At 39.9% G+C, this 15359-nt stretch overlaps 1 protein-coding gene across 2 annotated transcripts in view; it reads left to right on the forward strand.

Annotated features, from left to right (window-relative positions):
- Positions 1-14425, forward strand: part of polr3a (polymerase (RNA) III (DNA directed) polypeptide A) — a 34901-nt gene extending 20476 nt beyond the window's left edge. The window contains exons 21-32 of one of the 2 annotated variants that reach the window (XM_065949852.1): positions 2570-2683; positions 4048-4083; positions 4452-4538; positions 4631-4713; positions 5841-6011; positions 6279-6372; positions 6531-6623; positions 8506-8670; positions 10046-10210; positions 12540-12671; positions 13340-13472; positions 13560-14425. In XM_065949852.1, coding sequence (XP_065805924.1) covers positions 2570-2683; positions 4048-4083; positions 4452-4538; positions 4631-4713; positions 5841-6011; positions 6279-6372; positions 6531-6623; positions 8506-8670; positions 10046-10210; positions 12540-12671; positions 13340-13472; positions 13560-13708 — 1422 coding nt within the window. In that variant the 3' untranslated portion in view covers positions 13709-14425. The remainder of the gene's footprint in view (positions 1-2569; positions 2684-4047; positions 4084-4451; positions 4539-4630; positions 4714-5840; positions 6012-6278; positions 6373-6530; positions 6624-8505; positions 8671-10045; positions 10211-12539; positions 12672-13339; positions 13473-13559) is intronic. The other variant, XM_020650012.3, reaches the window with a different exon arrangement.
- Positions 14426-15359: the final 934 nt, after the last annotated feature.

Genomic DNA, 15359 nt, shown 5'->3' on the forward strand with positions numbered 1-15359 from the left:
TTCACAATAGCGTTATTTTAGAACATCAGCAGAATACATTTTCCTTTACAAGCTGTAGAGCTGAGATTACATTTAAATTATCATCTCTTAATTGACAAATCTTGCGGCTATGAAAGCCCAGTAACAGGAAGTTTAAATTGGTTTTCATTGCAGAAATATGGAGTGCTTGGCTGAGTCCTTTTCTTAGAAATTTAGATTAGATTAAATAGTTAGTAGTGTTAAAAAAAACAGAGGTTATGTCATAGCTCAGACATAAGGTTTTGTTGTTCTTATATTTAAAGCACTCAAAGTTGAGCATTTGTGTCTTTTCAAAATGAACTCGGAAGCCTCAAAATACTGGGACGTCACCAAAAAAAACAAGGTGATTTATATGAAGCTTTATTTGTTACAGTCGTGAAAATAGGAGTAAAACTAACTACCTGAAAGCTGTAGTTTTTGTAATCAAGACAACTGCCTGAGTTAAGTCTGTTAAATAAACACTATTTTCCATCCTCATCGTGGAATTCTTAATTACTACAATCAGGAATAGATTGATGTAGTCCCCCAGGCGTTTCCTGTATTACCTTGTTCTTACAGCACATTGCTATCAGCTTTAAATGCCAACTGTGATGAGAGAGACGCCCTGAGTGTGCGATTAATAACACAGAGACACGATTGATTCCAGAGAAGGGTGAGCTCTGCTGGAAAAACACTTGCTGCTCTCTGATTTGTTCTGTGCATGGAAACGAGGGATTTAATTGAAAAATAAGGCACACACTTTAAACACAATAGATTCATATAAATACACATCAATTCAATTTATTGCTGCTTTAAAGAGTACTAGCAAAGAAGAAATATATTACAGTTAAAGCAACAGTAACTATAAGTTAATTCACCTCTGTTTTTCCTCCCTATATTTGTTCTTTTATTGATCGACAGAAATGCAATGACTATCTAGCTATCTGAAGATGATTACATCTAACGGTGCAAGCAAATGTCTTGGTTTAATTATATAACACGTTGAGCATAAATCACATGGATATCTAAACGAATAAAGTGATATCAATATTTCTGTCCTTGGTCTTTAGTAAGACTGGGTATTGGCAAGAAAATTGTAAAGTTTGTCTTTATGCTGATGATACTAAGAGTGCACCGATAGACAGGCAGGTGACCGGAACCGGCTGGTCCTCATGAGTAAAGCTCATTTGGTTCCGATCAGAAACACACACACACACATACTAACACACTCACCGCTATATTTATATTTTTTCTCCATTATCAGCTTTCTCCATAGAGCCTGTTAGCATAGCTTCCAAGCAATATGGCGGACGTTAAGTTTCGATTCTGGGAGTGAGTTCCCACCCACGGATCTGTGACTGGTCTGTAGCTTCAGTGGTCGAAAATATGAGGAACTAGAGTTGTAGTTTCACCCCGCTAACCACAACAGCTTCCAGTGACGCAAAAATTGTAATTTTGCGTCACTGGAAGCTGTTTTTCAGGCTTAGAAATACAAAGATGTCCCATCTCAGGGGAAAATAAGGGGGGAATCATCGACCATTCAAAAATACTACCAGGTTTCTAATGATACGAAGCTTAATGCAAATGGTTGAAGTATCCCTTTAAATGATTGAACCTAGTGTATGAGCGCTTTATTCAAAAGTCTGACCTGATGTGAGAAGTAGGCTTTCACTTTGCAGGAAATATGATAGATTAATATCGATAATTAACTGATATAAACATGATAAAAACTCTTTGCAAACACAAATAGCGTTAACAGAGGCAGAGAGAGACAGAGGCAGACGGGCGAGAGTCTGTTTCTTCAGGAGTCAGGGAGTTCTTCAGCTGAACAGAGAGAAGCAGTAAAGTTCTCTGTTTCTGTTTCTATCTTCAGTCATTAATGAGACAGATTATTAACCTCGGGATAAAGAGTTTTGATAATGGTTGTTTGAATTTTTCTGGGATGTGAAAATTTAATGCAGAGAATTCAGTTCTTGTGTTATTGTATTGAAGCCTCCTTTTGCTGATTATATCACAGCGCTTTTTGCTTTGTTTTAGGTCCCAGTTTTCAGATTTACCATTGTGAGCTGTTTAGCTCTGTTGGCTGGCCTTGGTCATGACTATTCTCATGTCTACAAAGAATACAAACCGTAAACAAGATCCCAAAATGTAGTAACTTTGGAAATACCGTACTAAGGTCTTAGGTAGGACTTAATGGTAAAATACGGCTTTGAGTATCACTACACCCATTTTGTGGAATAACTTTAAAATGACGGCTAAGCTGCCCTCTTGTATCCCATGGCCTTCAGTTCAGTCATTGGGCTAATGACTGAACTTCAAAATGTGACTAATAAAACGAGGCATGGGTTTGCAGGAATTACAATTGTTTTTAACTTCTCTGTTTGATAGATTTGTACAGCCCTAGTCAAAGTGCTATTTTCTCTTTCTGTTGAGGTTGAAAGTAGTGTCAGCTAGCTATCTAAGCTGCTAACCCTTAGATAATGGCTCTAATGGGAACCCTTAAACTGCAGTTTAGTGCTCCTGCAGGATTGGCTACTAATTATCTCCTTTTGATCCTCTCCTTTTCTATCAGGCTGTCTACACATGTCCCAATGAGCCTGCACTCAGTCAGAACGAGCTCGTTCTCACAGCGGACGCCATCATGAAGAGAGTGGACTTCAAGTGCTGCAGAGACAGCTTCCTGGAGGTAAACTCATCTAAGTACTTGGGTTTTAAAAGTTTATTTTCATTAATTTTCTTGGGTTTCACTTTTACAGAACTTTAGAGAGCTTGGTGCTTAATGGATTTTTTTTTTTTACAAAGGCAGGAAAATGAATACAAATGTGAAGAGGGTCATTCTATTCGATGGGAAGTTTAAGAATAGAAAGCAACTCTGAAAACGTGAAAGCAATGGAACTCAATCCAGGCTGAACATACTCAGTGCTGAGTGTTTGTCTTTGTTTTGTAGTACATGTGCAGAGAGAAACACATTGGACCTTTTTGGTCTTGATTAAGAACAAGCAAAAAACAAATCCTAAAAGCAGTAAAGTGTTGTTGTGCGATCTTGTGGTAATTTTTATGAGCAGGTTGTTCAGTGCAGCAAAAACACACAGCCCTTTCACAGAGCACACTTGTAAAATTACATCAAACTCACAGACATGCAATACAGTATGTCATACATATTACTGTGATTCTGTAACAGGTGCATATTTACAGTGGCTGAGAAGTGCAAAACAAAAATTACAAAGTGTGAAACACTTTTACAAAATGTCAATTTGTCTCATATTTTGAAAAACAAAATTACAAAACACTTTTAACACTTTTCAGACAGTGATACAAAATCATCTTTCTGTCACCACAAACTCTGTATCACTCATAGACTGTAAAGATGAAGGTATCATTCCGTATCACTGTCCGCCAAGTTTTTACGCCAAAACAAACAAAATCACCCCTCACTCAGTCACTTCCGGGTCACTTCCGGCATTTGGTACATTCCCTTTCCGTCAAGATTCGGTCGTTTGTAAATTTTTCTCTGCACTTATAAAAGTGAATCACATCTTGTGGTTTGTTTTATAAAATGTAAATGTGTTTTTTCCTTGGTTAAAGAGTTTTGGTTTTGCAATATTATGTTATAAAATGTAAAAATGTTTTTCAAAATGTAAATTTGTCTAAAATTTTGTTTTGCACCTCCCAGCCACTGTACATATTTGACCTGAATGAAAAGCTTCTATCAAGGGAGGACTCAATATGTTGAGCAGGAATGCAGAAGGTTGACACGTTGCAGCTCTAGAAAGATATTCATTTTTTTCTTCTTACAACTAAAAGAACCAATGTGCGACTTTTTCATCCAGTATATGTCGCCCTTGAGCACCACCATGAAACAACAAAAAAAAAACCTGCTGTTTGGCAACACCTACGCGATACTGAAAAATTAATGGGATCCCTCAAGACACACATTTGGGCATCCTGAAGTTTAGGACACAGAGAAAAGGCTTTCGTTATATACAAGTTTGATTTAGTTCTTGATATTATGGCAGTAATATGTGAACCTCTTCCTCCCTTTTTGTGAAGGAGTTAACTGAGACAGGCTCAGAGAAGTACCTGGAGGTACAGTGACAAAGCATGCTGGAGTGTTTTTAATAATCTGAACTGAGAATGGTGTGCCAGAAAAAAGTTGGGACTGATAAATAATTTAAGCCTGGACCTCATTTTGTGCTTAAACATTCACCGTTTGTCAACGTGGCAAGATTCACATTTTCATATGTGACTGCACTCTTTAAACCTTTTTTTAAAACAGAATGCTTAATGTGATTCATTTGGATTGTTTACTCTGTAAGTCTTTTTACTGTCAAATCTAATAACTGCATGATGTTGTTTCATGTGTCGAACAGGATAAAGTTTGGTGACACTTCCTTGTTAAATTTGTTAAAGTTATGAATGGAAAGTCTGAAACTTTCTCTTTCCCCCGACTCTAGGAGATAAAGAAATTCATCAAGAGCATCTCAGAAAGGATAAAGAAGACCAGAGACAAGTATGGCATCAACGATAACGGCACCAGCGAGGTAGACCCCCCCCCCCATAGTAAGATTATGTGCAGAACACAGAAAGCTATATTTGAAGCCCAATGTTTTTTTCTGTGCACTTTGTATTGCAGCCAAAAGTTCTCTATCAGCTGGACCGCATAACCCCCACCCAGCTGGAGAAGTTCCTTGAAACCTGCAGAGACAAGTACATGAGGTACAAAATCCACGTGTTTTATTTCTAAAGGCAGAAAGAAATGACAAGGTTTGTAACTAATGCCAGTGGGCTGGTTCACAACAAAAGACAGTGTTTGATATCTGCCCCACGTCATCGATGTAGCCTCCAGCGTTGAGCTGCAGGACAGGTTGTTTGTATGTGCAAAGGCACAGCTGTTTCAAGCCTGGTCTTAGCGGAATTCACACAGAATTGAATCCCTTCCTGCAGGATTGTTAAACCATGGTAAAAACATGGTTATATTTCTTTGATTCATTGCATTTTTCCATAGCAAGTCCATAGCTTGCTTCACGGCTGAGTTTCACTTTCGCCACACTTGGAACAGAGCATTTAAAAACGAGTTACACACAAATCCTCCTCATTATCACCTTAAGGCCTGCGTTATACAGACACAGCTGTTCCCCAAGCAAACGGATGAGCTGATCATCTTCTTGTTGTTTCTGCTTGTTTTTCCATTTCAGCTAGACATGAAAGTGTCAAAAGGTAATATTTCTGCTCAAATGAAACGCATGTGCCCATGCAAAGTTGTGTTTAGTGGCAGCGAGAAGATACCGATCCCTGCAGTTAAAAATTAAACAATATTCTCATGCTTGTCGTGAGACTCAGGTTGAAAACTACCATTCAGGTTGTGTTGGAACAGGCAGCTCATAGCTTTCAGTGTGCAGATATTTGTTTGCATTTTTTACAATATTAAAAATTGAGAATTTATACGTACATTTTCTTTTAGTCCTTGAAGAATGAAGCTTAGAAGACGTATATATACTCGATGTGATGAGTGCAGACAGAAGGGCTAAATAAATGTAAACTTCAGGCCACCCCAGTTCATAAAGTCTGGACACACCCCTGCCAATAAGCCTGTGTTTGCTCTAGGACTGCTATTTGTCTTACTTCATTAATTTCTGTGTGAGACAAATGTCAACCTCATGGATATCCATACCATCGCTCCTGACAGATTGCCATTGCTTTAACAGAAGCCATGCTAGTACTGCAGCTAAAGAAGATTTCTGGAACTGTGTTTGGACTTGTGTTCAAACCAGTCCCTTTTGTACTCTGTGCTCTGATGATGCTTTGGTTCAATGCAAGATGAAAGTCATGTGTTTATCATGTAGAGCTCAGATGGAGCCCGGCTCAGCGGTAGGAGCTCTTTGTGCCCAGAGCATCGGAGAGCCTGGCACTCAAATGACCCTGAAAACCTTCCACTTCGCCGGTGTAGCCTCCATGAATATCACTCTGGGGGTCCCTCGCATCAAAGAGATCATCAATGCCTCAAAGAACATCAGGTAGGATTACGTAACCCCTCCGCTCCCTCTGTTTCATTATCTTCCCTCTGAAGCTGTTTTCTCATTGCAAAGATGGCTCATGGATCCAGCTCAGACATCCCTGCAGCTCTTTAAAGGGCCTAAACCTCTTTCAGTGAAGCATCATTTGATTCACTAATGTGTGTTAAGCAGAATGAGCTCATCAGAATTGGCTCGTTGTTTCGCAGCAGTGAAAACACATCTAATTGGTTTGGATTAATCTGTTTCACACCTCTCCTCCCTTCACAGCACACCTATAATCACCGCTCATTTGGATGTGGAGGATGACGCTGACTTTGGGAGGCTGGTGAAGGGAAGGATTGAGAAAACTCTGCTGGGAGAGGTATTTCAACCTGCTGCATTTTTTCTTTTTTCATTTATAGGGCTGATACATCAAAGGAGCGTACTCAAAGGACGCGGGGGAGCTTTAAATGGGGAAAGTGTGAGAAGTGGAAGTAATGAGCTCTTATTGAAGCTGATATGTTTTATTTTCCTTGATAGATTTCTGAGTACATTGAAGAGGTCTTTCTACCTGACGACTGTTTCATCCTGGTGAAATTGTCACTGGAGAGAATCCGGCTGCTGCGACTAGAGGTATCACATCTCTCTCTGATTTTTTTTTTTTTTACTGACACTGTGTGAAAGATTCATGCCCTCATTCTTCAAAACCGTCTTGTATTAAAGCTCTGCTTTGCTACAAGTTACGTTGAACTTTTTGCTTTGCTACCACTCCTGTCAGCTTTGAAAAGATCATTTACCTAAATAATTGCTGACTCAAGGGAACCTGGAGACATAGCTACAATTTCTGCTCTCAATTTCCATCTATTACATTTATGCATTCCATAAATGTTAATGACTAGTTTAAAGGCAAGAACTGTTTCATCGGTTTTCATCCTGCGCTCCCTGCCAGGGTCCTGCATCATCGTCCCGCCTGGGTTTATTTCTGCTTTAATAACGCTGCTTGCAGTGCATCATCTCTTAGTTGTTTATGTTATAATGAACGGTAAAGACTATTTTCAAACAAGAAAAACTCAATAAAAATAAAATCCTGTGACGTTACTCCTTGGTCAGACCAGTAGCCAATAGGGATTCAGTAAGGGATAATATATAGTGAGCAGAGTAGAATGGAACCACAACAAGGTGAGCAGGACCCCGACACAAGTCTTGGCCTATGACAGGGGTTCCCAAACTTTTCCTTGACCCCAGTAATAATGGTGCCAGAGATTGGGGAACACCACTGCCCCTATAGATCATTGAGACCCTTACCCACGCATTTCTCACTTCCAGACTACACTATACTCCTACACTCCTGTAACAGTTTAATCTATGTCTTCATCTAAAACACTCAAGAAACTTTATTATATCCAGCGTTTTCACACACTCCCACAGCCGTGATCACGACCCCCGTCCTTCATAACCTCTACTGGCGCTCCATCCCCCATCGTATCTCCTTCAAACTCCTTCAAACTCCTCATTATCACCTACAGCCCTCCATTACCTCCACCAGCACACCCTCAAAGTCTTTTAACGCAAACACCCAACCCATGTTTAGCTGATGTGTCCAGCAAAAACAAATAGTCTTTCATGAGCTATTGTTAGAGCTGCATCCATGGCAACGGCTGATGTAGTAGCTTTGTTAAAATGAGCTGAGCTAGCCGTCATTGCTCACACTACACTGAACTCCTCTGATGGGGGAAGTGAGACGAGTTTAACACATCCTCATGAATCACCGCAGAAACTGAACAACTTTTTCTACTTCATCGCTGTCCGACTCAATTCCGTTTTTTCTCCCCCCCCAATTCCCCCTGCTCTTTAGAAACACCACCATAACCCAAACCACCCTCTGTTGAGTTTCATCTTAATGTGCCATCTTCAGTTTTGGATGTTTTTCTCACAGTGAAAAGCTTTTGCGTCTTTTAACCTCTTTTCATAGCTGTTCTCTTCTCCTTTCTTTATTCACACAGTAAACACACCAATCTGGAAATGAACCGGATTTTATGATTAGTTTGTCCTCCCGTGTCTGTGATTAAAGCCACATGTTTAGAAACAACCTACCGGTACTTTATAAATTAAAAGTTTCTTCTTTTCCCTGTATAGCGTGCTCTCGAGGGATAGCAGACCTTTTGTTCAGTGTAAACGGCCAATCAGAGTAGAGTGTAACACAGCCATGTGATAATGTAAGTCATCCAGCTTAACATTGATATTGTTCTGTTATTGAAAATTCCATTCAAACGGTAAAACACTTTTTCCCTTTGGAACTTTCTTTTGTGTAAAAGCCACATAAACCTTAATATCCAATCAATATCAAGTCTCGATAGATGTTCAGTGGGAGTTGAAGACACAAACACAACAAAAAGGACGACATGGGAGAAGAGATACAGTATTGATTCAGTGCTTCTTTCTTTTCCTTTTGTCCATTCACATGCTGAGAATAACAACGATACCTTTGGCTTTCATTTCTTCATCTGCCCTTCAGGTAAACGCAGAAACGGTGCGTTACTCCATCTGCATGTCCAAACTCAGAGTGAAGCCAGGAGACATCGCGGTGCACGGCGAGGCGGTGGTGTGCGTGTCCCCACGGGAGAACAGCAAAAGCTCCATGTACTACGTGCTGCAGACGCTGAAAGAGGATCTTCCTAAGGTGTGATGTTTGAAAGCTGGGAGTGTTTGTTTCACTGTGTCTCTGTTCAAGACATTTTTATTAAAGACTGAAGTAAGCAATCGATATCGACGAACACAAACACTTCACATTTCAGCAGCACTTAGGGCATCGAGGGCACTTAGGGCATCGAGGGCATCAAATGTTATCAAGTGATGCTCCACGGCCCCTTCAAAGTGTAGACCGATGATTTCATACCAGAAAGAAAATGTGAGACTTCAAATGTAGTAGATCTAACCCCCCCCCAAAAAAAAGCAACGGAGAAGTTTGTTTGACAGTCTTAAGAAAAAGTATGTCATTTAACATCAACTGTAGACATCACTAGGAAGTGGATGAATAAAAACAGCAATTTGAAGTAAGTCCGTCCTCAATTTGAGTGTATTATAAAACACTCAAAATCAAGCAAAACAATTTAATAAATTGTTCCAGCATCTTCTATAATAATATATTATATATATTGAGGACCCTCAAGGTCACCTCAAAAATACAATAAAAACAGGGCACATCTAAACCGTTCTTCAGCTGTCCTGTCCAATAAAGGCAAAAATCACCCCAAAATATCAACAACAATATAAAATACAAGGCAGAAACTAGACGATGCCTTTTCCTGTATTTGATTGTGTGAAAAGCAGAACTGGGCATCGTGTTGTTTCTACAAAAATGTCAAAAAGCCACGCACACCCGGGAAAGTTTAAGTACTGGGTGCTGGACAAAAAACCATCCAAACAGACATTCATCAGACATCTAACCCATATCTGATGAAGGGCAACGGCCCGAAACGTTACATGTGATATTCCATTAAATTACATTTAATTGCAGCAGCTTCTGGTGTGCGGACTCACCGTATTGTTTCTGCCATTGTTACGGTTCATAAAAGGTTCTAAAAAAGGTGAGTTTTGAGACATGATTTAAAAAGAGTGAGACCTCTTTAATGCACTGTGGCTTGCTGTTTTCTCTCTCCAAACTTGAACTTGTTTTTGGACGAAACTATATGGAGACATTTTTTCATCATCGTTGCTGTTCTCTTTGTTGCTCCCTCCAGGTTGGAGGATGAAGCTGAAACACATATTGTCACCTTCAAATAGATCTGTTCTCTAAGCCAGGGTCAGATCTTTTTTTCAATCTTTCTTTATTTCCTCTGCAGAAAATAAAGAATGAATGTATGTCATTGTGATGACTAACACTCTTAGTTATGACCCTTCTCTGTATTTGAAAATGTACCTTCCGCATCACATGTTTCCATAAATGAGCCAAACAGACTATTGAACAGTGGAGCTGTGAGATACTCACATTCCTCCCTGAATATTTCCTGTTTTTAAAAAAAATATATTTTAATAAGTGCTTGTTCTCATTCAAGGTGGTGGTTCAAGGTATACCTGAGGTCTCCCGAGCCGTCATCCACATCGACGAGCAGACCGGCAAGAACAAGTACAAACTCCTGGTGGAGGGGGACAACATGAGAGCCGTCATGGCAACGCACGGAGTTAACGGGAGCAGGACCACTTCAAATAATACATACGAGGTACCAGTGGAGGGAGGTTTGAAGCCGGTCGAGCCATAGATTAAAGTAGACCCCTACGTATGCCCTTGTCATGATTGAGCATCTTCCCTGCAGCTGCCACATGAAGTCTGGGACTGAAATGACACCCATGACAGATGGTATGGATTGTTCTGAAATGCTAAACCACTAAATGAAATGTTGGGCCGAGGGGAATTGAATTAAAAAAATCTATTTCTTTTATGCAAATCTGATGAAACCTGGTTTCTTAAATACCAAACTGTTGGTATGTTCAAACAAAAACTGGCCATTTTTACAAGTGAATTGTGCTTGTTTCTATTCAACCGTTCTTTTATATAGCTAAACCAGTCTCCTGTAGTCTCCTGAGCTGTTGTTTGTGATATCAGACTGTAGACTTGTTACTTGTAGCCTCACAGTGATGCTGTGCCTGGGCTTGACTCCCTCACGTAACATGAGCAAGTGTTTGTAGAAGTTAACGGGTAAGCCAGCTCAGATTTCTTTGAACACATCATGCCCCGCTTAAAATAACCTTAGCCGAAAAAGAAGTGTTTGAAAACATCCATGCCTGAACATCTCAGCCCTGAAATGTGAAATATGTACTTCAGCGGAGAAAGATGAGAAGCGAAAGCTCTGAAGGACAGCAAAGACAAGATTCTCAGGTTGAAATTAACTCTTTAAAAACCTATAAACATAACAACCTCTGAGGTGCCTTAAGCCACTTTTACATTGCCTGATCAAGTCGGGACTGTTATGCCCATGTGTGGTGGTCAATGAAGTCCAGAGGTATAATCGTAGGTCATTCCACTGCTGAGCATAGGAGGTAGTTTACTGATTCACTGTAAAGCCAGCCACACACACAGGCCTAGAACCCACCCTGACTGAATACTAAAGTAGTACTGATGAGCCTCAGAGATTTCCAGAATGTTCTCGGCTCCACTATCAGTACCAAGAGAACCAGTACAATAATTAAAAGTGCTTCTTTATTTGAGAACTCTCCCTTCAGGTCATCCTCTATCCCTTAGTAGTAGAAATATAATTTTCCTTTTTAAGATTTGACAAAATATTTCCATTTAGGTAATAAGGAAAGGGAAATGACCTGAAGTGTACATAGGTAAGCATTACCTTGTTTAGTGATCGAGATAGAGGTGGTTTACATCTTTCCAACGAGTTAAAGTTTGTCAAATATATATTAGAAACACCTCTCAGTGTAACAGCATGCTAACTGCTACATGCTGAGCGTAAAGAATAATTAGCACGTCCATCAACAAAAAAAAAAAAGAAAAAAAAGCTGAACAATGTACAATTCATGATTGTAGGTTCTAAAATAGAGAAGATGTAATGGTTGTACTTGTAGGTAAAACAGTGAGCAGATGTCACTCAGCTGTTCATCTCCTTACACTGGTTCCCAGTTACTGCTCGCATCAAATTCAAAACCTTGCAGCTCGCTTACAAAACGTCGACAAAAACGGCTCCTCCTTACCTAAACTCTATAATCCAGGTCTGCACTCCCTCCCGCCCACTACGCTCTGCCAATGAAAGGCGTCTGATCCAACCTTCACAACAGGGTCCTAAAACTCTAACTGTACTCCTCTGTTCAATCAATCAATCAATCAATCAATTCACTTTGAATAAAAGCATCTGCTAAATGAATTGTAGAATTGTGAGAAAAAAAAAAACCCATTTCAAACAACTCAATTTCAGCATTGAAGTGGAAAAATCCTGTCAAAACAATGTTCAATGTTCAGCTGGAGTGCGTTGAAAGAACTCGCCTTTTCTGTCATTCACTCAGCAGCAGCTTTATTGTAACTGACTGTGTGAGTGTGACGTATTTCATAATACATACGCTCATTGACCCTTTCTTCCTGTTATCCGGTCTCGTAAAAAAAAAAAAAGATGATTTCACAGCAGGTTCGACGCAGTCCTTTTCAGTTTCCTTGTGTGCTTTATTGAAAACCATTCTTCAGTCCTCTGGAACTGAAAACCTGTGAGAAATACCTGTGGAAAAGGTCAGCTGCTCTGCTGAGAAACGGACACTTATATAAAAGGACACATATATTACAAAGCCAGAGAACTTTCTTTGGTTACTGTTGCCTTGAAACATTTCTATTGTGTCTGTGCAATGAGGGCGATCAAAACAGCAGTGAACCTTTTAAGTTGCAGCTCCACTTTTTGAACACATCCTTTTAGCTCAGTATGAAAAGTAAAAGTAAGGAAACTCAGAAACTTCAGAAACTTAACAGAATAACCTTGATTCATTACTGTAGAATTTGAAGTTACCTAAAATGGACTTAGTAAACCAACCATGTGCCTTTTTTTTTTTTTTTGTTGCAAGGTTGAAAAGACTTTGGGTATTGAAGCTGCTAGATCCACCATCATCAACGAGATCCAGTACACCATGGTGAACCACGGGATGAGCATAGACCGGCGTCACGTCATGCTGCTGGCGGATCTCATGTCCTACAAGGTATGACCATTGATTGTAAGTCAAGATAGACAGCACCTCCCTCCTCCCCGCCTCCTCCTGTTGAAGGAATGTGAAGCCAAAATAACACCACCGTCTTGTGCTCTGCTTGTGACATCATTTGGAACTAGAATCTGTGGAGTCTGGGTTTTGACGTCCCGCCTCTTCTGCTAACCAAAACACACATTGAACTTTGAAGCAAACCTGTAGCGTCATTGTTAGCTACCTGTTCCTCCTCTCCTCTGCTAACCCAGTAAGGAGCGCTACATGAGCCTCATTTGTCAACAGAGCTGTCAATCATGGAGTTACAGCTCCTTTTTACAGCATCAAATAGCTACATAAAACTAAACTTCTCAGGAAAAAAATAACATTTTGACATACATAGATCAGCACAATATGAACTTAGTATGAAGACAGAAACCATGTTTAAGAGAAAAGTATTGATTTAATCTGTACTTTGACCCTTGATCCTTCTGTTAACATAGAGAAGGCGGGCCTTAAGGAGAGGAGGCGGGCCTTAAGGCCTATACTTCACATTGTCAGTAGGGGAAGCTGTCATATCTTCTTTCTTTTTTTAATACTGACTTTGGATATGACCATAGCAGTCAAAGTATTTATCTCCATAGTGATGTCTGTCTTGTCATGCTGCATGTGGTCGTTTTTCATTTAAGGGGGAGATTCTCGGGATCACCAGGTTCGGTTTGGCCAAAATGAAGGAGAGCGTCCTCATGCTGGCCTCCTTTGAGAAAACGGCCGATCATCTCTTTGACGCCGCCTACTTTGGTCAAAAAGACTCCGTCTGCGGTAAAATGCTGCATCACCTTTATAAACAAATTAACTCTGCTCTTTTCCTTTCATTGGCTCTTAACATTTCCTGTGTTCCTGTCTCAGGTGTTTCTGAGTGCATCATTATGGGGATTCCGATGAATATCGGAACAGGACTCTTTAAACTCCTACACAAGGCGGACAAGGATCCCTCTCCAGTCAAAAGACCTCTCCTCTTTGACAGCCCAGACTTTCATGTACCTCTGATTAGGTAGCATGAAGAAAAGAGAGCAAGCCCCCCCCCCCCCCCGAAGCCTGCTGTCTACACAGGTTAACATTATTTTGAGAAAAATCAGAAGTGCCTGCAGAAGTGTCAGATAATTTGCTCCTTCGGGATCCTAATTTCCAACGGGTTGCCGTCTTCTTTTCTGCCATGACATTGCTTATGATGACGCTGCAATTTTCATTTCAAGAAGAAAGCGTATTAGCATGTAGGAGATGCTCATCATTTTCAATTAGAACTTTGTAAACTTTGAGGACAAAACATCAGTACTTGAAACCTTTTCTGTTTTTTACATTTCTTTCTGGCTTATTGTTTGTATAACAGTGTGTTTCCTCTGTTACTGTCATCTTTTGTTCCCTCAATAATGGCACCTAACACTGGTTGTTGTTGTTTTTTGCAGTGTTTTGTGTGTGCAGACTGCAGACTTAAGATGACCTCTTGATCATGAAGTAGATCTCCTCATGTTTGCCTTGTTTGTGTGTTCATTGCATTATAAACTGCTTTTTTGTTTGCATAGGAGCTTAAATGAGAAAAGTTGACTTTTCACTCACACTGCAAACGTGACATCAGGAATGGGGTTAAGTTTGTCTTTTTAAAAACGTATTCATTCGGCAGATGTCTGTTGAGGGTTGAAATCATCCAAACTTCCTGGAAGCAGTTCATATAATATAATATTGTACATAATGTAATAAAAATACATGAACTAGAATATCTTATATCTTTTTTTTCTTCCATATATAGAGGGAAAGACAGAATAATAGATTGAAAACTGTTGGCCAAATTGTTTTTCAACATCATCACACCCATCATTTATGGAAGCAGTGTTAGTATAAACATATTCAACATACAATCAACACACAGCATTTTGATGTCTTGACATGTTGGCCACATTGGCTGAAAGGCTTGGGGGGGGGGGGGGGCAGATTTGGTTTGCCAGTTGATTGAACAATCTATATAGTCTGTAAGGATATAAGTGATTCCCTCAGATCTATTCTGGTCACACCCAGAGATTGATTTAAGTGTTTTTTTTTCCACACTAGAGTGATTGTCCTCAGCCTTTTAGCTAGGTGAACATCCATTCCTCGCTGACGGAAAGATTCAAACATTTTTACGCTTTCAGATTTTCTTTCCGGTTTAAATTAGAACAAAGCTTGTTCATCATCAGCTCCTTTTTCCCCTCTTTGTGAGTAGATTTTCTTGGGAATATTGCCCATGTGCACTATAAGCAGTCTGCAAACCTTTCTGCACTACACCTTGTTTAATTTCCACACAGCATGGATTCAAATTAGAGTTTGGAGTGGTAATTTGGAAACTGTTCATTCATTATGGGTGTGTCATTCACTGCTCATTTCCGAGTCAGCCAAAAACTTCTGACGGTCCCAGATACTTGCAGGCTGAAATGCCTACTAATATAATAAAAGAAGTAATTGTCACTTCCCCCCATGGTTAATTACAGCAGTGAGAAGAAGACGCAGATGCATCATTCTGTTGCTATATTAATGACTTGAGTTCTCTATGCGGTGAATATCGCCATGGTGACAGTTTGTTCCCCGTGAAACATTGAGCCCTAGTAGAGTGAAGCTGAGTGTATTACAGACACCAGACACATCTCACCTGAGAGGATTTTTATATTATATTACACA

This window comes from Labrus bergylta, chromosome 21 (genome assembly GCF_963930695.1).
Source record: "Labrus bergylta chromosome 21, fLabBer1.1, whole genome shotgun sequence".
Lineage (NCBI taxonomy): Eukaryota > Metazoa > Chordata > Actinopteri > Labriformes > Labridae > Labrus > Labrus bergylta.